The sequence below is a fragment of the Chlorocebus sabaeus genome, chromosome X, assembly GCF_047675955.1.
Source record: "Chlorocebus sabaeus isolate Y175 chromosome X, mChlSab1.0.hap1, whole genome shotgun sequence".
Taxonomy (NCBI): domain Eukaryota; kingdom Metazoa; phylum Chordata; class Mammalia; order Primates; family Cercopithecidae; genus Chlorocebus; species Chlorocebus sabaeus.
The window spans coordinates 127,942,532-127,969,736 of record NC_132933.1 but is presented as its reverse complement, the minus strand read 5'-3'; the positions used below and the strand labels follow the sequence as shown (position 1 = coordinate 127,969,736).

Here is a 27,205-nt window from a genome sequence, read left to right as displayed (position 1 = left end):
TAGCCTTGAGGATTTAATTTAATGTGTTTGTTCTTCAGAAAGAATGTAAGCTAGTTTTCTACTTGAAATGTCTTTTTGTATTTGTAAATACATGAAACCTTTACAAAGGTTTTGTTTTATCAAAAAATAACACACATGCTCTTTTTTAAAGCATTAATTTACATCAGTATTTATGGTGACCTTGAAAAAATATTTTAATGGTAATGAAAATATAATTTAATATCAAACTGAGTATTTTTCAGCCCTCTTAGATTCCTCATTTTTAGCTGTTGAGTCACTGGGGTTCCTAATAAAGAAAGAAAAAATGCATTTTTAGGAAATTACTTTTCTAAGGCAAACAATAAATTGTACACACAGAGGGAAAGGATAACTTTTTACCTGCCTTGTGTAGGGAAAAATCTAAACAGTTATATGAAACACTTAGCAAGTTATTTTAATGTTACAGCTTTTCCATTTCTGAGAGAGTGATGATACCTTGTTAGTAAGAAACTTTATTCTTAACACTGACTCTAGTGTAAAAATCTGCCCTGGATTCATTTTTCACTAATTTCACTTCATTATTTTCTCTTAGTGTTCCCATGACCTTTCAGAAATGTGTAGTTCGTATTTTGTGCTGTACGAAAGCTGCCCCTTAGGTTGCATTGAGTAATGCAAAGTTGAATTATGAACATAATGGCAATTCTTGGTGGCATTTCCAGTTCATGCTTACTTTTAGTTTGCTAAATTCGTAAGTGAAGTGTTTTTTAATGTTGTCCACGTTAGGGAAAAGGTTAAATAATGCTGAGCTTTTCTTCGTGAGCAAACGGCAAGAGTCATTTTGGTTGGTAGAAGATTCTGTTCCCATATTTTCATTCTTTGGCCAGCATAGATGGTGCGCTGGATTGTTTTGGAGCTTTCAGACAGGATTTACGTACTTATAAAATATTTCATAAACTGCTCAGGTAGTGAGAGTATCCTTGTATCACTGTGCAATGGCACTAAAAATCATCCTGGGATAAGAAATGTGAAGCATAACATTACTTCGCAAAGCCATGTACTTTGAGAAGCCTTGAGAAGAGGTAAGAGAGTAACAATATCTATGAATTCTCTGAAAACTCTTATTTCCAGTAGGAAGCCTGGTTACCCACCAAAAAGTAGGTGATGAGATTTTTTTTTTACTTCAAGCATAATCTTTCTAAAAATGTAATTTTACTTGAGATTTGCCTCTCATTAACCAACAAACCATATCTTTTGGTCACATATTTAATATTTAATGGATGCAATCATCATTGAGTTGTTTGCTGTGAAGGGACATAGAGAAGATGCACTGTTTTCCATTTTTCCAAGTAATATGGGTCACATCATAACCTGTAAGTAATCCATCACTAGGCAATGGCTCCACAGCATTTGGATAGAAATGTTTTAAACATTCCTGAAAAAAGAAAAGCCCACAAATACTGCACTGTATATTGCTGGGAGAAAAGATATGAGTGCTTGTATGTGGGAATTACTCTTTGTGTTTTTAAGGCAGGTCTCACTCTGTCACCCAGGCTGGAGTGCAGTGGTGTGAACACAGCTCACTGCAGCCTCGACCTCCTCAAGCGAACCTCCCAACTCTGCCTTTCAAGTAGCTGGGACTACAGGTGTGTGCCACCATGCCCAGCTAATTTTTAAATTTTCTGTAGAGACAGGGTCTCACAGTGTTGCCCAGGCTGGTCTCAAAAGTCTGAGCTCAAGTGATCCTCCCGCCTTGGCCTCCCAAAGTGCTGGGGTTACAGGCATGAACTACTCTGCCTGGCCAGGAATTACTCTTGATCACACAAGTCTTTTATGGCAATTTGGGACACTGGTCTTACATGATGCTCACAGTGTCATCCCGTGAAAGAGGCAGGGTAGGTGCACTTGCAGTATCCACAGGAACACACCCAAAGGCTCATAGGGTGAAGGGCTTTCTCAAGGCATGTGGCTCCTGAAGCAGTGAGGTGAGAAGAGATCTTTGAGTTGGCTCCTGCCCTTCCATTTTGCCACAGGGCTTCTTTATCTGCCTCCTGCAAGGAGGGCACAGTGAGGGAAGGCTTGGAAGGGTTTTTGGACTCTCACAGACAGCCTAGCCTGAGGGAGGCTGGAGTGTTCAGCCATCTGAATTAATCTCGATATCAGAGAGTTTAGTTCCCTCAGTGTAAAATTAAAAGAGTATTTCTTCATCTGCTGCAATGCATCAGACACTATCCTAGACTATAGAGGCTCAAAGTTGAATGATAGCATCTCAGAGCTCTTGGGGACTGAAGTGGTGGCCTTCTGTCTCCCTTTCTTCTACCTCTTTCCTTCTTTTCTCCATCCACAAACTTTATGTCCTCTTATATATTAGCATGTTTGGACTTCTTCCTGCACTTAAAGTCATGCCTACCTTCATGTACTCCAGATGTCCCAGGTAAAAAGAGCCATTCCCCAAGCAATGCTGTTGAAACTGTGTTTTAATATAGACCTAGCATGTTGCTTGCCCTTAGCATTCATTTTAATTATTTGAAGAAAGTGATTCATACAAATATGTGCAAAGTACACCCCTTTTGAAGGTTGTTCACTTTAACAGACACTTTACATATTATTTTGATAGTGATGTTCCTGGTATGGGCAGCCAGGATGTAAGCTGGGCCGGAAGAAGGATGAATCCTCTCCGCTTAGGGAATCAGTTTGCCGGACATGTGAATAGCTATATCCCCACTCCAAATAACTACCCACATAGTTTTATGATCATCAGTGTGTTAGTGACATTGTAAATGTGGCAATAGAGTACAGAGTCTTCATCATTTCATACTGGTATGTAAAATGCCCCAGGTATGTGACCACCTTGAAGCATACAGCTTTTGTATGCTCAGTAACCTTGTGTCCAGTTTGTGGCCAGTTAGCGCAATATCAGTCCTTCACTCATTCCCAAAGAATTCAAAAAATTCATCCTGTTACGAGTGACTTTCTTTCCTCGACAGCAGTTTGAAGTCCAGCATGTAAAAATGTAAATCTCTCTGCTGGCTTCTAATGTACAAGGCCTTCTGAGTGTTCCCATGGAAGAAGAGTTGATTAGGTAGAGACTTCTCTGTTCTTAGTAAATTAATGACCTACTCCAGGCCCATTTTCTTCTTTCCTGGGGGAACACTCAGTGACAGTGCTTATGCAGCAAAGTCAAATTCTTTAGTTTTATTATATAAAACATCAAACGAGGAACCAAAGAGAATCTTTTCCTAACAGCATCTCCTAAGCCCTAGAATGGAATCAGAAGTAAGGCAATGGACTAGCAAATGGACAGGAATTCCTAAAATCATCTTAGTGTCGATGGGAGGCATGTTAGGCTTGCCACAGATGAGTGAGACATGAAAGTAGATTCAGGGGCTTGTTAGAAGATTCAGAGCTAGATCAAGAGAGCTCTGGAGCTGAATCTAAAGAATTTTTCTTTGAACCTGTTTCAATAACACATGAAAACGTATCCTAGGATGGCAGATCTTTTCCTTACGGTACTTGCAATTTCGAAATTGTAGGCCCTGGGAATGTGTATTAAAATCCTTAGCAACCAGAGTATTCAGAGGGGAGTAAGGTATTTTGGGCTTTGAGAGGGGTAATGTAATGGGCAAATGTCAGGATTAACAACTAATGATTGATACATATATATTTTTTAAGCCTTTTATCTGTCATTGTAGCACTCTGCCTCAGCCTGGCTTCTATATGTTTCACAACTTGATAGAATATGCCATTTAGTCTCATGATTTATACTTATTAAACCTTATTTGTATAAATACATGCCCACTTATCACTGTCACACCATAGAGGACCTGCTGAAACACAGATTGCTGGGTGCCACCCTTAGAGCGTCTGATTCTTGGTCTGGGGTAAAGGCCAGAGAATGTGCATCTCTAACAAATTCCCAGATGATGCTGATGTTGCTGATCTCAGGCCCACATTTTGAGAACCACTGCTGTAGACATTCACCGACATATATTACTCAGCTGGGAGCACTTGAATGAAAATAGTAGTAACACTAAATCCTAACTTAATGGTGGAGTAATGAGATTTAGTTAACAGGAAATACTTTCAGTGCTAGGAATGTGTATATTTTGCTAACCTCAGTTATGGATAAATCATGAAGGCTTATGGGGAACCTCATTTTTTAAAAATTATGTTGTAGAATTAAAGGATTCTCACACTTAAACAGACCTTACAATCATCTATCCTGGTGAAACACCCTTCTTTATGAAGGAAGAGACTGAGGCCCCCAAAATTCAGCTCTGCCCCATTTTATAACTAGTAACCTTATTACTAAGTGGTTTTTAGAGGCAGAGCCAGGAGAAATGATTGAATACTGTAGTTTAATTTAAATAAGACTTATGTTAGGGAAGGGATATTTTAAGAGGACTAATTCCCCAAATATGAAAGGAGCTATTTTAATATTTAGTCAACCATTTAATGTCCTTTAGCTAAAGTTTCAGTCCCAAAGTTGATTTTAGACACTCTGAGACAAAGGTGTCTACAGAATCTGTAATGATTTTAATAAAGTTACTTTTTTTCAGTTGCAGAAATTCCTGGTGGCTTAGTTCTTAGGTCTATGGTGCTAGATCCTTGGGAAATCTGCTAGAGGCAGCCCGGTGAAAATGTTGATAAATATCACATTTTGAAAATGTTAACCATTGTAATTAGACCAAAAAAAGGAATATATAAAAATTGGAAGAAGGGGGAAATTCTTATTTACAGATCATTCTAACATGGAAAATCCAATGAAATCAACCAAGAAACTATCGCAGACAAAAATAATTTTAATAAGGTTACTAGTTATAAAATTAATGCTAAAAATCAGTAGCTTTCGGCTGTATACACACAACCAGTTAGAAAACATAATGAAAGAACTAAATATCATTCATATTATAGGCTAAAAAGATGAAATACCTAGGAATAAACTTAGCAAGAAATGTGCTAAATATATATGAACTCTGAATGGCTTAAAAGACGACTTGGGTAAATGGCAAAGCATATATTCTTGGCTAGGACCACTCAATATTTTAGGATTGTCAGTTCCCCTAAGTTTATCCATAAATTTAAAGCTTCCTCAATTTTTAAAAGAAAATCGCAGGAAAACTCTAACAAAGAAAATGACCCACCAGTCCTCCCAGTTTTTACAATTGGGGTATTTAAAATATTTTGGTGCAAAAATATTTGGTGATTTCAATGGAGCAACTATAGAAAGCCCATAAATAGACCCAAAGTTGCATTTTGTTTTTTAAAAGAGGGTGGTTCACATCAGTAGGAATAATCATCTGGAAAAAAATACAGTTGATTTATTCCTTGTTCCTTACACTAAAACAACTTTCAGAAGGATCAAAAACTTAAACTTAGAGAATGGAACTATAAAAGTAATATTGTTAATAATTGTGGAATTGAGAAGACATTTTAAATAATTGATTTCATTTTTTAGAGCAGTTTTAGGTTCACAGCACAATTTCACAGTAAGGTACAGAGATTTTCCATATACTCCCTGCCCCACACACGTATAGCCTCTCTCATTATCAATATCCCCTGCCATAGTATGTTTGTTACAACTGATGAACCTATACTGATACATCGTCACCCAGAGTCCATAGTTTATGTTGAGGTTCATTCTTGGTGTGCATTTTGTAAGTTTGGACAGATGTTTCTAACATACCTCCACCATCACAGTATCCTACAGAGTGCTTTCACTGACCTAAAAATCCTCTGTGCTCCACTTATTTTGGAAGACTTTTAGGTAGTACATAGCATAGTAAATGGTATAGGGAATGGAGCACTCTCATACACTGTTGGTGGGCATGAAAAATGGTACACCTTTTGGACAGCAATTTGGCAAAATCATCAAGATTGTAAATGAACATACCATTCTACTTTGCAATTCTAATTTGGGTATATCTCCTTACAGATGTACAGTCCTTACAGATATTATCAAAGGTACTATACAAAGATATTGCTTGCAGCATTATAGTAGTAATAGTAAGAGACTGAAGACAACCTGTTGTTGATCAGAAGAGAATTCATTAGATTATTACAATCATTTAATAGAATTTTGTGCAACCGTTAACAAGAACACTACAGATCTATATGTACTGACAGGCCATAATTTCCTCCCCTTTTCAGTGAAAAAGCAGGATTTAGAACAGTTATATGATAAACTTCCATTTGTATTTTTTTTAAATGAGATATTCATAATATGATAATACATTTTAATTAACCTGTTTGGATGTGGTGGCTCACACCTGTAATCCCAGCACTTTGTGAGGCTGAGGCAGGAGGATCTCCTGGGCAACATAGTGAGACCCGTCTGTATTAATATTTAAAATTTTTTAAATTTTTAATTAACCCAATATATCCAAAATGACATTTTATTCTGTAATGAGTGTTAAAAATACCACTAAACTATTTTATAGTTTCCTTTTTTGAACTAAGTCTTGGAAATTTGCTGTATATTTTACACTTGCAGCCCATCTCAATTTGGACTAACCATATTTCAAGTGCTCAACAGCCACATACAGCAACTGGCTCATGTATTAAGTAGCACAGATGTAGTGTGTAAAGAGCACTGGACTAGAAGTTCAGTCTACATGCTGTGTGACAGTGTGCAAAAAATATACTTTCTTCTGTGCCTCATTTTCCTCACAACACAAAAGATTAGAGCTCTAAAGTCTCTTCCAATTTTAAAACTTAGGGTTTAAAGATATCATTTCATATTACTTGTCAAAGTCAAACGTGTAATTGTGGTTGCTTTCCATAGACACTGTTTTCACCAGCACTCCTAAAATTCTGTGATTCTAAGTAAAGCACATTTAATATTTTAAGAACTATAATTTTATTGCCAGATTGAGGTTGTTTATTAGTTTGTTTAAAGGAAGAATGGTATTAAGCTATGTACATGATATAAACCATTTAGTTCTTTTAATACAATTAAGTCAGATTTGAGACTTTGATAGTTCTGATGCTGCATGGAAAACTTGGAAGAGCAAGAGTGAACCACCTAAATAATATCTAAAGAAAGAGTAAACATAGAAAGAAAGAATTGAGAGATAATTTTTTAAGTACAATTCTGTTTATGAAGTTCATTGTTCAGAAAATAATAACCAGTAGTTCTCTTTGAACAAGAGAGAGAATGAGAATAATACAGAACAGTGGTTCTCAACCTTAGCTGCACGTTAGAATCACTTGGGGGAACTTTTTAACATCCCAAAGCTCATTTCGTATCCCAGACTGATGTTCTCAAAGTGATGTCCCAAACCAGCAGCAGCAGTATCACCTGGGAACTTGTTAGAGATGCAAATTCTCGGGCCCCACACAGGACCTGCTGAATCAGACACTCTGGGGGTGGCGCTGTGTTGTAATGCTGCCCTCGTGATTCCAGTGTACCGCCAGAGTTAAGAGTTCCGGAGCAAGAAGTATTTGGAACAGGGTTAACAGATGGGTTTTATATTGGGTGCCAGCTTCCATCCTATAGTGGTCTTCAGGACAGAGTTGGAAACGGAACTGCAGTATACCTGCTAGGTGTTTGCCATTCCTGATTTAGTGATTTAGGTAATTTATTAACGTTATAGATGGTTGGATGTTGCAATCACTCGTAGATGAGCCTTTGTAAATAAATATACGTCAAGAAGCATCTCAGCCAGTTGGCAAAGAAAAAAGGCGGAAAGGGGGTAAAAACAGAAGAGGAAAAAAAATCACATTAGAACAGAAGCCACAAAAGAAGTGGGGAGGAATACACAAGGTAAAATGTTCTAAGTGAAGAAATTCCAGGTAGATTATAAAATATTTCATTTATATGTAAGGGTTTCTTAAGTTCAAGTGTGATGGGGATTTTAGGCCCACTTCAAGATCTGTCATCAATTCTATCTGATCAAAAAGTACCAAAGGCTTGTTCAACCCTTTAATTTGGCATTAAGGGATATATTTCATCTTAACATTTAGCCTTTTGATAGGAATGCACTTAATACAGGTATGGTAAATTTGGAGTGAACTCAGCCAGAAAATAAAATATATTTTCAAAGTGTAAAGAGGTTATCACTGACTGAGAAGGAGTTAATGTGTCATATATCCTTTTGATTTCTACTCTTTGAGAGAAATCACAGTATCTATAATTTCGGAGGCATATTCGGAAGAATGTTAAATTGTGATTTCTCTATGCTGAATCTTAGAGATCTGTCAGGGAGTCTTCAGCCCTGACAAAATAAGAATGGACCCATTATGGTATCAGGTCCATTTGATTTTTCAAAAGTTAAGGGAAATATGCAGATCGTTTCAGAGACTCTCTTTTTGCTTTTGCTTGTTATAAGACAGATGAAGGGAAGCAGACTGGGCTGTGTTTAGAATGCATCTGGAGCTGCTTACTTCTCTCTCGAGATCTCGGCAGTATAACTTCTGCAAGCCCTTTCTGTGTGTATTTTTCTTTTCTCCTGAAATATTCCATTTTGCATGAGAAAGTCAGCTTTGATAATTTCCAACAGCTAGGTATTATGACAGAATTTGTGCTTCTTAGAAAAAAAAACTGCTCCTTTACTATAAAATAGAACCTACCTTTTATACCTGAGTAAAAAATTCTGATAAAACTTTTCTAATCATATTTATTGTTGAAAAGATTATACTATTTTTGAGGTTGTGTTTACTAAAATATGTTGATTTTTATATTTCTGAATACTCAGTTTATATTTTTAGATTGTTTTGTGAATTGGGATCTCTGAGTATAAAGTGGTTTTCAGCACATTGGTGATATTGTTGAACATCTTCCTCAAATAGCAAGCATATGCATTTCAACAGCTTTCGGGACAGTACATACAGTTAATAATTTCTTTACAAGACAAATGTATGCTTTTTTTATTGTTGGCATTATTTTCTCATCTTACGTTCTGGCATTTAAATTATGAAACTTCATCTCGGCATGTAGACTTACCTTGTGTTGCCAAGAGAAAAGTGGCTTTTCTGCAAAGCCAAATAGTTTTTACTTTATTGTCTGCTACGAAACAGCTGCTGATTCCAGGAAAATGCCGTCTCATCATTGGGCCTGGGGTGTCCAAAAGAAGCAGGAAAAAAAAATGACTATAGCTCCCTGTCTGCCCTGGCACTCTCCTCCTTTCTCTCATTTTCATTGCCATGAAGAGCAGGAGAACAATATTCTGCAATTAAGGATTCCATTAAGTTGAAGAAAAGAGCAAATGGGGGATGTTTGTTCTCTAAGCTGAAAAAATTTGTCTGGGGTGGGGGGGATAGTGGTAGTGGTATGGAGAGAGGTGGGTGGAGAGACGAAGTCAGGGCTGTTTGTTGAATATACTGTTAAGGACTGTTACCATCCTAATTAATCAAGTTAGAAATTACAGCTGTAGTCGGTTTCCCCCCAATTCTTGTTATCAATTTTCTTCTCTTTTGAGACAAAGCAAATATAAATTTTGTGTTCATTTGTCATTCGTTCTTTGACTTCAGCATCTCTGAAAATAACAATGTAGCACAAAAGCCCAGTATTTACCTAGTTGTAATGTGGGTTGCCATGGTGTTTTGCAAATTATTGCAATTATGTTCACCATGCGAGTCGCCCTTGGTAACTGGCGAAAAAACTGATAATCCTGTTTTGAACAAAAGGTCAAATTGCTGAATAGAAAGTCTTGATTAACTAAAAGATGTACAAAGTGGAATTATTTCCTACCATTCAGAAATAGTTCTTGATCGGGTTTGGGGGAGGGGGTGAGTAAGTACATCTGATTACTGAAGTACAAAGCATTGAAAGGATGTTGTCTTGAGCCTTTCATGTAGTCTTAATGGTGGCTTTTTTGTCAAATTTACCCATTTGCGGCATTGAAAGAGGCAGCTGCATTTAAGCTGGAGAGACGGTGCTTTTTCAAGAGTTCAGTGCATGGAAAGTTCTCAGCAGTATCTGCAGTTTACTAGTAGCCCCTGGTCTATTAAAACTGATGTGCCGCATTTGAGCCCATTGCTCTCAGTACTTGTGAACCCCTCTGGCTGATGATCTAATAAAGTGCTCTTACTGGACAATCTCTGATCAGCTACTTAAAAAGGAGGCTGGAGGAGGGGGCCAGAGGGAGAAGCCTCACAGGCAGTGAGTCTTGGTACATGCCAGAAGAGTGAAGACAAGAGTGGCTATACTGAAAGGTTTGTCACCATGATCATTTGTGTTAAGGCATTTGCCACAGGGTTTTGGTTTTTGTGCCCCAGGTCTCCCAAACTGTGATCATGCTTTTTTTCTGAAGAGAAATTTTAGTTTTAAGTTAGATAAGAGATTAGAAGTGTCTTTCTGAAATGTTAAAATCTACCTTGCATTTGTTTCTTAAATTATGGGCATTCAGAAAATATATAATCCTACATTCATGTTAAACCAAAAGTTTCCCATGTTGCAGCCAAAGGTTAGATGGATTTCATCTCTTCTGAATCTGGCAGAACATCTGCAGGGAGTGAATTTTGAAGGGAGGGAGTTTTTTGTTTTTTGTTTTAAGTGACCACCTGAAAAATCAATTCTCAAAACTTTTGAGAGTGTGTGAAAGTGGCATGAAAGCAAAGCAAACCTTAACAAGTTTGTGGGTTTACATTCTACATCACCTAGCAACCTCCTGGCTCAGCCAGATCTCTTGTCTACCCTTAGTTCTGTTTACAGACTATTCAAACGGCCCTTCGAAACCATGAAAGATATTCAGTTTCATTAGTACCATTCTCAAGGAGAAAATAATTAAAGTTAAATGAACAAACATTGCCTGGTGATAGTTTGAACTCCATTCTGGTTTTAAGATGTCCTTTGAGGCAGTAGTAGCTATAGTTCAGTTTTAACATTTGTCGTTCACTACCCAAAGGCGTATCACTTGAAACCATACCAATAAATACTAGTCTCTGAGCAAACAAACAATAAAAATTACTTTTAGCTAGACTTGAGCAAAGAAAAACTCTTCTGGTAAGAAGGTTTTAAGCATGCATGCCGTTCCGATTGAATTTTGTTTTATTTGATTCTTACCCCAGGACATCTGAGTTGATCTGTGTGCACACTGAATAAAGGCAGGGGAGAGGGCGTGGGGAACAAGGCACCTCTCTTTAAAACCGATTTATTACCTACCTTCAGAGATCCACCATCATAAAGAAAGGTATTCAAATCATATTCTATAATAGACTGGGCGCATTTTAGTGAATGGCTTAATTTAATAAATGATACTAATACTACTGATATATACCCTGTCACTTTCTCATTGAGAATTGCTTATGTGATTAAATTGACCTATTTTTGAAATTTTAGATTTAGTAAAAAAAAAAAAAAATTTAAGAACAGACTATTTTTTTTCATGTGCGCTTTCTTTCCCCATGAGCACATTCCCTGAAAATTTATCTTGGCAGCAAGCATACACATGGTATAGCTCAGAATATTTTTCAGCTGTGTTAGTGATTTGATTATATTGAAAGCTCTTGGCAATACTGTCTCTTCTCGTTAATAAACTTTCTGATTATAAGAACAATATACACTTGTTGTAGAAAATTTTGAAAATACGGAAATAGAAGAAAAAAACCACAGATTACCAGTGATAGCATTGTAGAGTACTTCCTTCCAGTCTTTTTTCTGTGCATATAGTGATTTTGAGTTCACTTTTGAAGTTTATTCATTATTGTGTGTACATAGCTAAGGTGGTAGTTTTTTTCAAAAGTGAAGACTTGAGAGGCAGGAATGGCAATGGAAGTAATGAACAATTTTTCTAGAGGTTTCATCACTAAAATATTAGTACAAGCACCAGAGTAACCATTTTACCAACTCATTCCATTTGATTCTTTCCTCCTTTCTCTTGTTGAAATGACTATGTGCCTTACCTGACACATCCATTTATTATCATTCATGTTAGAAAGTCAGACATTCATTACAGTTGGAATATTATATCCCCAAGTCACTTGTAACTTCATATAGGGGGAAAAAGTATTTTGTGAAAAGCTTTGTAATATAATAGAGATTAATGGAATGTGGAAAGGAAAATGCTTTCAGTTTCTCATATAAAATGAAAGCAGGGTGGCTAGAAAATCTTGTATTCTTGTTATTTGTGTTTTGTTAGATCTCTAACATCCATAGTACATGGCTGGGTTGCATGAGCTCTTTGTGTTTTGTTGACAGTTGACAGACAAAGCAAAATTATTCCTGAAGCAAGGTACTGTGTACTTAGTTGTGACCTATTATAGCCTAAGAATGTAGCTTGCTTTTGAGTTGGATGAATAGGGAGAGTATTTTACAGAATAGGCTTGAATATACTAAGAGAGGTTTACAGTTGCCCATACAGAAAGATACATGTCCTCCATTGAACTTTTTTCCCCAAAATGTAATTTTCCATATAAAGTCTTTTAAGTATATTTTCCCTGGTTGCTTGCATAGAGACAATTTTAACTGTTCTGGTATTGTCCTGTAGGGGTAAAATACAATTGCTGGTAATTGTTGGCTTTGTGTGCTCACAGTATAACAAGAGAAGACGGCTTGCATGGGGGCTCGTTAATGTACCTCAGGTACCTCTTCTGATGCTCAAGCTCTGATTGCAAATTAAAATAGCAAGGCTCTGTATTGGATTTGATGTGAGGCAAAGCAGACCAAGTTGCTAATTTATCATGTAATATACAATTGCTGAGGTTGGAATTTGTCCACTTATAGTGCTATTCTGTGTGTTTAAATGAGGACCACTGTTTGCATCCAATCTATCATAACAGTTTGGGAGTGCTCCATTATCCTTTCAGCAAACTGATGGCAGAGTCTGGTCCTTTTACAAATGATAAGATCAATAAGTTTCAAATAACTTGGATGAAATGACATATGACTGTTCATTTAAAGAGATGTCTTACTTTAAAAATCAATTTTAATAATATTTAAAATTCTTATATTGACCGATGAGGCGCTTTCTACTTCTGTTTTGATAATTTTGTTCAAAATATTCTTGTATTAACTTTGGTGAATAGTTTATGTATTTATTTTTCCTGATTTACTCTTTCATCTCCTACCCTAACACCTTTCTGGGACTTAATAATCACTCTTTGACATGCCAGCATGCTGCAGTGTAGAAGATTTAACTTTAAAAGCAAAATTATATTCCTGTTAAAACTTCCCCTGGAGATCTTAGGGAAATTTTCTCCCAGTTTTGGGTACAAATGTGGGTCAGAAAGCAATTTGTTTTTTGATATTTCTGGAAATTCCAAATCACAACATGTCATTCTTCAAAAGCAGCTGTGGGCCCATACTGTGCACTATCTATAAGAAGACCCATTTTTTGCCACTAGGGATAATTCTGTGGCAGAAAAATGTGCCTGCAAGGGAACCCCGGAACATTTATAAATGGTTTAGGTTGAAAAGAGAGTCTGATGTTATCAGAGTGCATCTAGTTTTGGTATAGGGGTGGTTAATGGCCATTATTGAAAACTAGTAATAATCTGATGAACTCAGAGCATGCATGCTGGCAGACCCCGTCCTGTGACCCTGTCACTGCACTCCTGGTGAGCCATTACAATTTAAACTAAATCATACGTCACTGCAGAACCGTGTTGTCTCTTGAAAATCTGTGAATCCAGAAATAAAGCAAAGACAGCCTCCTCTTCCCCCACTGCCTGTTTTACCATCTATATCTTCACTATATTTTAGTTTGATCAGGAAAAAAAAAAAAAACGAACATTTCACTTATGTTGACTACATAGTTGTAATATTTTGCAATCAAGTTGAGAAGCAGCACCACCTAATCATACTGTTTATCCATTATTTTAGTTCTCCATTTTGTGATAACACCAGATGGACACTGACCAGGCTCTTTCCTGGTTAAAATGGTGCATTTTTAATAGTGCATTGTCAGCTATAGCTTAGCAATAATGTTCCCCAATACCAGAGACAAGATAATAACAATATTTTACATTTACTCAACATTTTTGTGAGTTTTCTTATTTGATCCTCTGAACAACACTAATAGAGTAAATATTATTACCTCCTGTTTTATAGATGAGGAAACTGAGGCTCAGAAAGAGGTTCAGCGAGTTGCACAAAATTTTCTGTTAGTAAATGGGAGGAAAGAAACCCTACTTATGCGGTTTTTCATAACCTCAATTCTGTATTCTTCATTGAGTGTGAACTTTTGTGGTAGAGACTAGGGAGGACAGTACCAGCTCCAAAACAAATTGTTCCCCAGGGGACTGACCATCCAGTTAGGTAGGCAAAACGAGATGGTAAAATAAGATGGTTAAGAGACAGTTCACCACAGCGTATGCTCAGCGTTAGGTGGAATAAAGAAGAAATCCCTGTGGATCGGGAAAATTTCACAAAAGACGAATGGAACTGATGATCAAGGAATGGACCTTTTAGGCAGAGGTTCTCCAGCCTGTGTAATGATAAGGAGGTGAAAACAGGCAAAATGTGGTAAGTACAGTGAGAAAACCAACCTGATTGGGCAATGCGTTTGTGTAAGAGAATGATGAGAAAGGGTGGGGGAGTGGGATGAGGTTGTAAGGATTTGAAAGCCAGGCCAATGAATTTGTTCTTAATTATCTATGGAAGGTATGTGATTGGGATATGGGAGTGGAGAGCCCTTTGTGTTGGATATGAGAGAGAATGGAGTCAGGGAAACCAGGGAGGAGGCTACTGAAATAGAACAATCTGAGGTCTGGCTTTGATGAGGTTAGTGATAATGGGACTATAAAGGAAAGACCAGTAGACAAACTTGGTGACTGATTGGGAATGAGAGGAAAAGGGCCCACTATATATTTGACTTGAGTGTGCAAACTACTGTGCATTGTTATTTTCCTTATTTTTTTTTTTATAAAATTGCTTCTCTACATTTTTATAACTTCAACTTTTATTTTAGATTTAGGGGCACACATGCAGGTTTGTTACATGGGTTATATTGCATGACACTGAGGTTTGGGGTACAAATAATCCTGTCACCCAGGTAGTGAGCATAGTACCCAAGAGGTAGTTTTTCAGCCCTTGCTTCCCTCTCCGCTCTAATAGTCCCAGAATCTGTTCCCATCTTTATGTTCATGTGTACCCAACGTTTAGCTCCCACTTATAAGTGAAAACATGTGGTATTTGGTTTTCTGTTCCTGCATTAATTTGCTTAGAATGATGGCCTCCAGCTGCATCCATGTTGCTGCAAAGAACATGATCTCATTTCTTTTTTATGGCTGCGTACTATATATTCCATGGTGTGTGTGTGCATGTGTGTGTGTATGTGTGTGTGTATGTATCACATTTTCTTTATCCAGTCCTCTGTTGTTGGGCACCTAGGTTGATTCTATGTTTTTTCTATCGTGAATAGTGCTGCAATGAACATATGAGTGCATGTGTCTTTTTTGTAGAACAGTTTATCTTCCTTTGGGTATATACTCAGTAATGCAGTTCCTGGGTCGAATGGTAGCTCTTTTTTAAGTTCTTTGAGAAATCTCCAAACTGCTTACCACAGTGGCTGAACTCATTTATATTCCCACCAACAGTGTATAAGCATTCCCATTTCTCTGCAGCCTTGCCAGCATCTGTTATTTTTTGTCTTTTTAATAATAGCCATTCTGACTAGTGTGAGATGGTATCCTATTGTGGTTTTGATTTGCATCTCTCTGATGATTAGTGATGTTAAGCATTTTTTCGTATGCTTGTTGGCTGCTTATATGTCTTTTGAGAAGTATCTGTTCATGTCCTTTGCTCACTTTTTAATGGGGTTATTTGGTTTTCACGTGTTGAGTTGTTTAAGTTCCTTATAGATTCTGGATATTAGACCTTTGTCAGATGCATAGTTTCCAAATCTTTTCTCCCATTCTGTGAGTTGTCTGTTTACTCTGTTGATCGTTTCTTCGAAAGATATTTTTGAGGGCCTCCTATGCTCCACAATTTCAGATCTAGATGATTTCTGTGTGTGTAGCCTTCTAAAAATACAAATGTACACAAATGAATAACAGTTTGTGTTTAAGGTGCAACTACTAGGAATGCCTCAGTTACAAGTGGAAATTGATCCCTTTTTAACATGTGCAGACAGAAGCCATTTTAGTTGAGGCCTCAGAAATATAATTTAGTCATCAGAACCAATCAGCATTTGGCACAATTTCATACACAATGATTTTAAGGAATTAGTGATGCTGAGATTAAAGCAACAAGTGATAGAGCTTGGCGTATTTTGATAAAGGTTTGTTTTGCTATTGGACAGGCTGACTTCACCTCTTTTGAATTTTCTATATATAAATGTGGCTAAGCCAGGCAACTGAAAATTTATTGACCTTATTGCTATTGGTTATGATAATTTGTAAGTGGCATTACATAATAAAATGGCATATTTGGATAGCAGACATCCTTAAAGTGATTCTAGAGGTTTTTATTAAAATCCAAATCTTTTTATAGGTTGGGTAGTTCCAAATAACTAGTAGTTCCAAGGAACTATACTTTTATTAAAAATATCCTCTTCCATTGACTTGTCAATGTAGCCTTGGGCTGTACAGGCTATATGTTATTTCTGAAAGTGAGAAATGAAAGTAAGTTAAGTTTTGTCTTTGTGAGTGATAAATCAAAGTGAACTTACACAATATTATTATTTTCACTTGCTTTGTTTTTGTCACTCTTAGGAGACAAAATTCAGTGTGAGATCTTATAAGATTTGCATCATGGAATATTTTCGAATACCTGTTATTTATTTTTATTTAGAACAAAAATTTTTTTTGAGACAGGATCTCACTCTGTCACCCTGGCTGGAGTGCTATGACATAATTACGGCTCACTGCAACCTTAACTTCCTGGGCTTCAGCCATCTTCCCACCTCAGCCTCCCGAGTAGCTGTGACTGTAGGTGCGTGCCACCACTCCCAGTTAATTTTTGTATTTTTGGTAGAGACAGGGTTTTGCCATGTTGTCAATGCTGGTCTTGAACTCCTGAGCTCAAGCAGTCCACCTGCCTCAGCCTCCCAAAGTGCTGGGATTACAGGCATAAGTCACCATGCCCAGCCTATATTTATTTTTTAACAGCACAAATGTTCCTTGAAGGTTAGATTTAGCTAGCTGGTTGGCATTTGTTGGGTGAACAAGGGGTTAAATAAAATGTACTTTACAAAATTGAATTGAAGCAAAGCATGTATTTAATATGATTAGGGCCTATTTCCTACATAGAAGAGTTTTGTTTAAAATACACCATGACCAAAAGCTTAATTATCAAAATAAAACAAGAAGCATAAAGAGTTACAGGCTTCTAATATTTTTTTCAGCCCCAGTTCCCTTCACACAGTTATCAGCATGTTTAATTTCCATGCATAATAGCACTAGTTATTGTTGTCATTTGTAAAGGGAGATTAACAGATAGTAAGTACAAACAAACCCAAATAAGCGATGAATAGAGAGGTGACAAAGGAAAAAAGACCTCTTTAATGTTAATTATAACTGGTAGGAAGTCTAGACAAATTATATTATCTGTTTTCTATATGATTTGAAAGGACATTTACTTAGTACCTCTGTCAGAGATAGGGTTAGGTGTTTGCTTTAAAAACAGGTGAGATGATAACTTAGCATGTCCGTGGTTGGCAGCTACCCCAGTGAGTTGTGAAGTCATAGTAAATTGACAGAATCAAATTTCAAAAACATCTGAAAAGAACTCTATAGTTTTTGAACATTATATTTTAAAAATTAAATAATTTTAATATCCAGGTTATATTTTGGAATTGAATAATTTCTTGTCTCAAAACATGATAGTTGTTACCTGTCTGCTTATTTTTTTAGTTTTGTTTAGAATTGGATGAATTACAACTATGGTTGGCAACATTAACTAACTACATATTCCAAAGCATATAAAGCCTCAGTTATCAAATTTAAAGTAACAGACCCAATGAATGATAAAGGAGTGGTCCAGTCCTGTATGGTTTGTTTCCTTTATTAATATACCTAAATGGGTACTTCAAGAAACAACTAGTCTTACCTTTAATGTTTATAGGCTACATTTAAAATTTAATACCTGTTCTTGCTGTCAGCTCCACTTTTCTCCACTATATTTCCCATGCCTAGAACAGACCAAACTGAAGTATCTTGTTTCTCTCTCTCTCTCTCTTTTTTTTTTTTTTTTTTTTTTTTTTGAGACGGAGTCTTGCTGTGTCGCCCAGGCAGGAGTGCAGTGGTGCAATCTTGGCTCACTGCAACCTCCATCTCCCGGGTTCAAGCAATCAGCCTCCCGAGTAGCTGGAACTACAGGCGTGTGCCACCACACTTGGCTAATTTTTTGTATTTTTAGTAGAGACGGGGTTTCACCGTGTTAGCCAGGATGGTCTCGATCTCCTGACCTCGTGATCTGCCCGCCTTGGCCTCCCAAAGTGCTGGGATTACAGGCGTGAGCCACTATCTTGTTTCTTTAATTCTAAGGAGCTGATTGTGAGCTGCACTCTTGACTTAACAGCTTTTTTGGAGTAAACTAAAGTACATTATTAAGCTGTACGTGTCCATTATAAATGCATCTGAGTTTCAGAAATATTAAAATGTGAATATAAATGTCTCTTTAAATCAAGAAGATATTGTAATACACCCTCAAAATTAAAACAAACAGCTGCCTGTGACTCCGAACCACTGATTATCTGGTTCATGATCTTTTGCTGTGGTAGTAGTAGTTTATCTCAGACACTAACCTATCCCTTCTCTGTATTGTTAGCATTTGTAGCTGGTACCACACAACTTGGTTCTTAAAGCCAAGCCATACTGAATTGCTTTTATAGTCTCTGTGTGTGGACCTTGCTTTCCTATTTAGATTGTAATTTCCTGAAACTGTACCTGGGGCCCTTTTTGCCTGTTCTTCACAATATTTAATGTAATTCTGGGCATATATTACAAGTTTCATTAAGGACTCATTGAGACCCTCCCTCTACCTGAAAAGCTCATATTAAATTTTAAAATAGTTTAGCCTTGAATGAAGGTAGGAATAATGCTTACTGTGGGTGTATTGACTAGATGAATTTTATATTCGTTAAAGGTAGCATAATTTTTTTAGTCATAAAGATCTATACACTTTGCCTTTTTGTGATAGTTTTAAATGGAGCCAGAAGAACTGATTCTTGGTGCTTTCCCCTGAGTTTTGTTATAGCTACTTCTAAGAAAAACCTATTCTGAGGAATGAGGTCAAACAGCACAGCAGCAAGTGAGGGCATCCCTCAGCTTTGGATTAACACCACATGGAAACATTACTAAGTGGCAGACTAAAGTACCTGACATAATGAGTCAACACTCATGTATATACTGCTCTTATCTAAGGGGAAAAGACCAACAAGTTGTTCAGTCTAGAAATAGAATACGGGGTGATGCATGTTATTGATTCTTTTATTAATGATAACACAGCATAGCTCTTTCTGGCCTTCATTCTTTGACATACATTGTTCTTTCTGTGTAAGTTGTCTTTTCTGCCTTCTCTACCTACCAAACTTCCACTCATTTTTCAAGACCAGTTCAGAAGTTGCCATGTCTCAAAATGCTCCAAGACCTACAGATAGTCAGGTCCCTACTGGGGGCTCCGCAGATGAGAACACCATGAGACAGGGGAGCAGCAGCATACCTTGTTCACCTTTATACCTAGCACTTCACCCTAACATTTGCCTTATACTTACGCCTCTGTGGCAATACATGTAGCACGAAAGCCCACAGACCTTGGTTCCTTAGTATAAACGGCTGAACTTTGTTTGACCCCACTTGGAAGTCTTGTCTCCTTTGTTTAACAGATAATGTTTTTATAACAAACGTAATGCTGATTTAAGGTCTTAGGCATATTCTTATCACATCACTATGAGAAAATTCAAACAAGATCAGCAAGGGAGAGTAACTGAAGAAGGAAGGTGAGAAGAGGGTTCTAAAAGACAGAGAAGTGAGCAATAGCTGTAGTATTTCAAACCTCTGGAAAATAGTGATAAGTTGAAGTTGTCCTTGAAAACATTGCAGCTAGTTTTATGTCTCCAGAAAGCACATATAAGAGAATCTATTTTTGTTTACATGAAATAATTGATTATATTTATTAAGTGTTTCTTTTATATCAAATATAGTCCTAGACACTGTAAATGTGTTCCATCATTGCAACAACCCTATACAGTAAGTACTGTGGTATCCATTTTACAGAGAAGGAAACAGCACAGCAATTAAGTAACTAGCCAATAGTCACTCAGCTATTGGGAAGGTTATACATGTATGTGTTGCATTCTTTACTTTGGTAATGGTCTTTCCTAATGAACTAAAACACACTGGTTTACATTCTGCCTGTAGTAGAAGTTTTTGTTGGCAAGTTTTGATGTATTTGAATGAGGAAGGGTGTTTCTCTTAAGAAAAAGAAATAACATCTCACGTGATTTTTTTTTTTTTTTTTAAACTGAATGGGTTTCCTAACTTCTAAGTTTGGGGCATAGATTTAGCTAATTAACATGTCAGGAGAGAGAGATAACTAGAGTTATGTCAGAATTTCTGAGAGAAGATGAAATAAAATGAGTCTATCTTGATAACCAAAAAAAGATTTGTTACTTATATTTGTCGATGGTGATAAGTCTGAAGTTTTCCCTTTCTTCTCTCCAGGGCTGGTTGATATGTGAGGAGCCAACCTGTGGCAATCGAACTCGTCACCTTCCCCTTCAGTTCTCCCGAACTGGGCCTCTTTGCCCAGCCTGCATGAAAGCTACACTTCGACCAGAGGTAACAGTCTCATAATGCTAAAAAACCATGTAGAAGAGGGTAGAGGGCTGCTTGCTTTGAGAAGTAGATACTGAGTATTTGCCCTATGAAGATGCCCTACTACCATATGCATATACTAATCTTATTTTTTAAAAATACAGATTTCAGAAAGATACATGCTTTCTTTTTTTCACATGTCATGAGCAATACTATATTTATATTTAAAAGGGAAACTAATTCTCATATGAGTTATACAAATTTCTTTAGTTGCCACTACATAATTACAAAAGAAGACATGGCCATTTCATTCTAGAAACTGCTGTCGTATTTGGGCTTGATCAGAATCCCGTTTGTAAGAGGCAGAAATCCTCCCAATTCTGTTCCCTGAATGGTTTATTTTGTGGGGTTTTTGGTCCCCTCTGCTGGATTAGTTGTTTATAAGTAGCTGCATAGTTGAGTACTTCTCAAGTCATTTTTCTTTGTTTTTTGTTTGCTTGTTTGTTTTGTCTTTTTTTTTTTTTTTTTTGAGACAGAGTCTCGCTCTGTCGCCAGGCTGGAGTGCAGTGGCATGATCTTGGCTCACTGCACCCTCAGCCTCCCGAGTAGCTGGGACTACAGGTGCGTGCCACCGTGCCCAGCTAATTTTTGTATTTTTAGTAGAGATGGGATTTCACCATGTTATCCAGGATGGTCTCGATCTCTTATACTCGTGATCTGCTCACCTCGGTCTCCCGAAGTGTTGGGATTACAGACATGAGTCACTGCACCCGGCCTGTTTTAGTCTTTTTGAGATGGAGTCTTGCTCTGTCGCCCAGGCTGGAGTGCAGTGGCGTAATCTCGGCTCACTGCAACCTCTGCTTCCCATGTTCAAGCAATTTTCCTGCCTCAGCCTCCCAAGTAGCTGGGACTACAGGCATATGCCACCACACCTGGCTAATTTTTGTGTTTTTAGTAGAGACAGGGTTTTACCATGTTGGTCAGGCTTCTCTCCGAGTCCTGGCCTCAGGTGGTCTGCCTGCCTCAGCCTCCCAAAGTGCTGGGATTACAGACGTGAGCCACCGCACCGAGCCACTCAAGCCATTTTTCTACCTTAATATACACACCTGAGGCGTAAGACATACTGTCATTAATGACTCCCAACTGGAAAGCATGGCATCTGGAAACACTTCTCTGGTAATTAAGATGCATTCCCTCTCTTGACCCCTTTGAGCATCTTTGACCCAAATGGCATTTCCCAAACTGTAGTGAGAAGTTTGCAGGTCTTTTGAGCAAAGAGGGTTTTGTGATCAAGTACATCTAGCAGATGCTGGGCTAACCAAAATTAAACAAGTTTATTGCAGATCTTTTCAGAACCTATAATATGATAATGTGCAATCTGTCTCACTAGGACAGGTCCATAATGTGCCTCACTTTCCAAATTTGTCTAGCCTGAAGATTTGTAAGGTTTTTAGTGAGAAGAAGGTGAGACTTGGGAACCTGTTATTATTTTTAAATACAGAGACAGGCCAGCAATCAAGTTTTGACTTCAACATTTCCTGCTGAAAAGGGTTGATACACAGACTTGTTTTAGAAAAATAGGTACACACATTTTTAGAAATGGAGTCTTGCTATGTTGTCCAGGCTGGAATGCAATGACTGTTCACAGGCGCAATCATGGCTCACTACAGCCTTGAATTCGTAGGCTCAAGTAATCTTCCTGCTTCAGCCTCTTGAGTAGCTGGGACTGTCGGCACTTGCCCAGCTGAAAATATTTTATTTTAAAATAATAATGACTTTTAATTTTAGGATAATATATCATTTCACAAAATTTGGCAACTAGTCAGGAACTGTAAACAGCTGCCATCATTGTGTATTCAGTTATTCTTTTGCGTATCTATATGTATTTTTTTACATGGTTGCCATCACAATGAAGATATGTACTGGTATCACGTTTGTCTTTTGTCAAGCATTTTTCTGTGTTTACTTCATTTTTAGTACCTTTTTTTTTTTTTTTGAGACGGAGTCTCACTCTGTTGCCCAGGCTGGAGTGCAATGGTGCGATCTTGGCTCATTGCAACCTCTGCCTCCCAGGTTCAAACAATTCTCCTGCCTTCACCTCCTGAGTAGCTGAGACTACAGGTGCATGCCACCATTTCTGGCTAATTTTTGTATTTTAAGTAGAGATGGGGTTTCACTATGTTGGCCAGACTAGTCTTGAACTCCTGACCTTGTGATCCACCTGCCTCGGCCTCCCAAAGTGCTGGGTTTACAGGCATGAGCCATCACACCTGGCCTCCAGTACCAAAAATTTTAAACACAAATTTAACTATACCTCTCATTAGGCATTTTCGGCTACTTTTCAGTATCTCTACTTGAAATTTTGTGGTGAATATTTTTCTGCTTAAATGATTTTTTCTTTATTTGACATTTAGGATAAATTATTATCAACAATACATACATACATTGCATAAATACAATATGGTCATGACTTATATTGCCAAAGTGCTTTCCTAATGGGCTATCCCAACTTATACTGTATACCAGTACTTTATGAACATACCAGTTTTACGATAGCCTTTCTATCATTTGGACACTATCGTTTATTTTTTAAAACTAATTTGATAAGCATAAAATGTTCCTTGCCCTTTTTTTGGTGTACCTTTGATGATTAACAACTTTTTTAAAAATGTGGAACGTTAGAATTAGCTGTCATATTGAATTATTTTTACGTCAGTCTTGTCTCAAGACTTGCATCAGCAGGTGCAGAGAGAGAACAAAAGTGTATGTATTTAGTGTGACTCATCAATCCGGTTGTAGGCTTTAGTGGAATCACCTTGTTTCATGAACTGATGCTGCCTTTGAGACTTTTTAAATATCTAACTCATCAAGTTAAGTTCAGTGAAAATCGAATTACTTCTTAGAAAATCAACCAGTTTTATGATTGCATTCTTGGTAAGAGAAGGTAAAAGGTTAGTGTATAATCATTAGATCATTAAGCTATTAGACTGATACATTTTGAGGATGATGTTGATAGTGGTTTAATATATCAGGTTATCTTTTATCATTTATTAATCTTTTTAGATTTCAAAGTGACTTGTTCTTTTCTTCATATCCTTGTCCTTCTCAAAATTGCGGCGTTTTAGACATGTGTTTCTCAAGGTTATCAGCTACTCTTCCCAAGGAGAAGCTTTCATAGATTAGCTCCTCTGGTTCCAGTGCTGCTCAGGACATGACCCTGTGGAGTTACTCAGTTTCAGAGCAGGCTGGTTGGTGATACTTTCCTTAGCCATTCCTGACAGGGACCTTGACAGTGGGACTCAGGACACTCTTATGTACTCAACTTTGAGTTGCTAATAATGGGCGAGGAATTTCTTAATTCTATTTGTCAGGTTCCTGGGCTTTTCTAGTAGGAGGGAAAAATGCATTTTTCCAAAGATAGTTCTAGAGAAGTTCAAAAAACTATTGTGCAATGGACAGAATTATTGTAATCACCAGAAGGTTTTCCAAGGTGTCTATTTTGCAGGATTCTACTCATCTGGTTCTTTAGTTCTCAGTTGCTCTGTCTCAATCATACCTTACTTTCATTTAATAATTATTTATTAAACACATACATCCTAGGCACTTTGCTAGGTGCTAGAAACATGTTAATGAACAGAACATTTCTTTATAAAACTATTTTAACGTTACATAGATTATATAAAATTGATATCTGTGGACAAAAATAGACATTTATAAATGCCTGTTTGGATGGAACACTAGACATTCCTAGTACTAGACTAGTGGGAGCTTTAAATATGTTGTTCAAATTTGATGGTAAAGCACTAGCCTCTTACTGTGCCAGTCTTATCTGCACATAATAAACCTATTCTCATTTAGTTTTAGGTTGCAGTTGACTTGAGTACTTTCCAGAATTGACTTGGAGTAGGAAAGCTGGCTCTTCTGCTGGCTCACATTGCCAGAGTTAGAATAAGAAAGCCGGGACAGTTTTGTTCTCAGGGTTTTACACGTGTATCTTCTCTCTTCTCAGATACTTCATTTATATATGTGTGTGTGTGTGTGTGTGTGTGTGTGTATGTATATATCTCACTGTTAAGTTTTTTAGGCTCATGGAAATTCCCAGTATATACGTTGCTGCTTAAGACATATATTCCCTGAGTATTCTTTGCTATATAGGAGGTGCATTTAAATACGAGAGTGAAAATTTTGATGCCTAGTTAAGTTACTGAGTAAATAGAACCCTCTTTGATAGGATCATTCATGCCCCAAACCTCAGCATCACGCAATATACCCATGTAACAAACATGTACATATACCCTCTAAAAATCTAAAATAAAAGTTGATGTTATTTTAAAAAAATAGAACTCTTTCATACTGGTGATAGAGATGAGACTTACCCAAGTTAGGCAATAAATATTTTAGTATCTCTTTATTTTAAGAATGTGGTTTTGACTTTTTAATATCGTGAAATGTGTATGAATGTGTATGGAATCCCTCCACAGAGGATTCTGTATTAGTAATTTGCCAAAAATAATGCTTTCTGGTTTTGTTGTTGTTATTATTCTTAATCTTTCATTATTGAACTAGGATTTCAAACCAAGTTAAACTTTTTCTCATTAACATATTCATTCTTGATGTAGAGCTGAGAAAATGTCTGTATGTGACTCTCTCGATCATGATAGAGATAATCTGTGAAATTGTATAGTCCCTGGGGCAGGAGCAGTATAGTGGAGCCCTTTATTCAATTATTTAATCAACTAAATTTCTTGAAGGTCACTTACAAGGAAAGCAGTGAAATGACTTCTAGTCCTACTTTGATAAACCCCCTAATGTTTCTCATATTTTCCTCACTTGTAAAATTGCTAAAGTCTTTTATAACAGAACACGTAACATGTGTATCATGTAGGACTTCTGTCCTTAAAGGGAGAGGAGAAATAATGAACTTATAATCATTATATGTTACCATTTCAAAATGGCTATGGCTGAACAAATAGTCGATTTGATAAGTAGGTTAGGGACAGTGAGAATGTTGCCAAGCTACCTAGGGCAGTTTCTTTTTTCAGAAGAAAACATGAAAATAATTGTGGTCTCTTAAGGCAGTAAGCATGAGTCCATATAGGAAGAGCACCTTAGAAATATGACCTAAAGTCTTAAACCTAGTCATTAGTTATTCTACAGTAGGGAATGGTGGTTTACCATGAAGGGTCTTTTGGAACTCTCCTTTGTTATTTTGACATGCATATTTGATGAGATTACTAAATTCTATGTACAGCTTCTCTTACCATCACATGGGTGCTAGTAACCTTTTTGAATGTACTTTTTAAAAATTGAGGTGTAATTCACATAACATAAAATTAAGTATTTTAAAGTGAACCATGCAGTGGCATTTAGTACATTCACAATGTTAAGTGGCTACCACCACTGTCTAGTTCCAAAACATTTTCATCACCCCAAAGAAAATTCCATATCCATTAAGCAGTCACTCCCCATTTCCCCCTCCTTCTAGCCCCTGTTGTCACTATGGATTTTACCTACTTTGAATATTTTCTTTAAATGAAAGTATACGATATGTAACCTTTTGTGTCTGGTATCTTTCACCTTGCGTAACATTTTTGAAGTTCATCTGTGTTGTAGCATGTATTAGTACTTCATTCTTTTTTATGGCCAAATAATATTCCATTGAATAGATATGCCACAATGTGTTTATTCATCCATTGATGGATATTTGGATTGCTTTGTCAGTATACTTTTAAAGTTTATTTTTAATTAGGTAGAAAGGTCTTACATTTGGCCTGAATTTTTTTTTTCTGGAGCTTACTCATTGGTCCTACTTCAACTGAATGGTACTACACAAAGCTAGACTGATCCCTTTTTTTGTCTCTGCCTTCGGTAAGCACTTATTCAGCACCTATTCAATGCCCATTTTATAAGAGCCTCTTAGACATATAAAGGTAGCTATCTTCCTGAATGTTCCCTGCTAGACCCAATATTCCTAGGCCTTCATTTCTCTAGAGCTCTGCTTTCAGAATAATGATCCTAGTAAAGACTTTGTGTCTGATAAATTGAGGAGCCCAAAACTGCATGCAGTATTTTAGGTGCTCTCACTAGCACTAGTATGAAGCAGGAGAAACGTGTCACTGCTACCTTTTCTAGATAGTAAATGTCTGTTAAGTCTATTCAGAGTTGTGTCAACTTTCTTGGCATCCATATTTTCAGTGTTTTTCATTTTGAGCATTCTCTAAATTAAAATGCCTAGCAATTTTTTTGTACATGCAGCTGCTAAGCCATGTCTTATCATGGATTTTTTGGACCCAAATGGCTTAATTAGACCTAAGTGTAAGACTTCAGTAGGTAGTATATTAACAAAGAACTACAAACTAGGTGACTTAAAATAATAGAAATGTATTGTCTCACAGCTCTGGAGGCTAGATGTCTGAAATTCAAGTGTTGGCAGGGCCATTTTCCCTCTGAAACTTACAGGGAATCCTTCCTTGCCTTTTCTAGCATCTGCTAATCCTTAGCTTGTAGATTCATCACTTCAATCTCTGCTTGTGTTGTCACATGGCAGTCTTCTTCCCTGTGTGTCTCTTTCTCTTTTTCTTATAAGGACACT

General features: G+C 37.1%; 1 protein-coding gene across 1 annotated transcript in view; it reads left to right on the top strand.

Annotated features, from left to right (window-relative positions):
- The window catches only part of POLA1 (DNA polymerase alpha 1, catalytic subunit), a 305,080-nt gene that overhangs the window by 173,576 nt on the left and 104,299 nt on the right, over window positions 1–27,205 (top strand). The window contains 1 exon segment of the mRNA XM_073013830.1: window positions 20,521–20,637. Within this exon segment, the coding sequence (XP_072869931.1) occupies window positions 20,521–20,637 (117 nt within the window).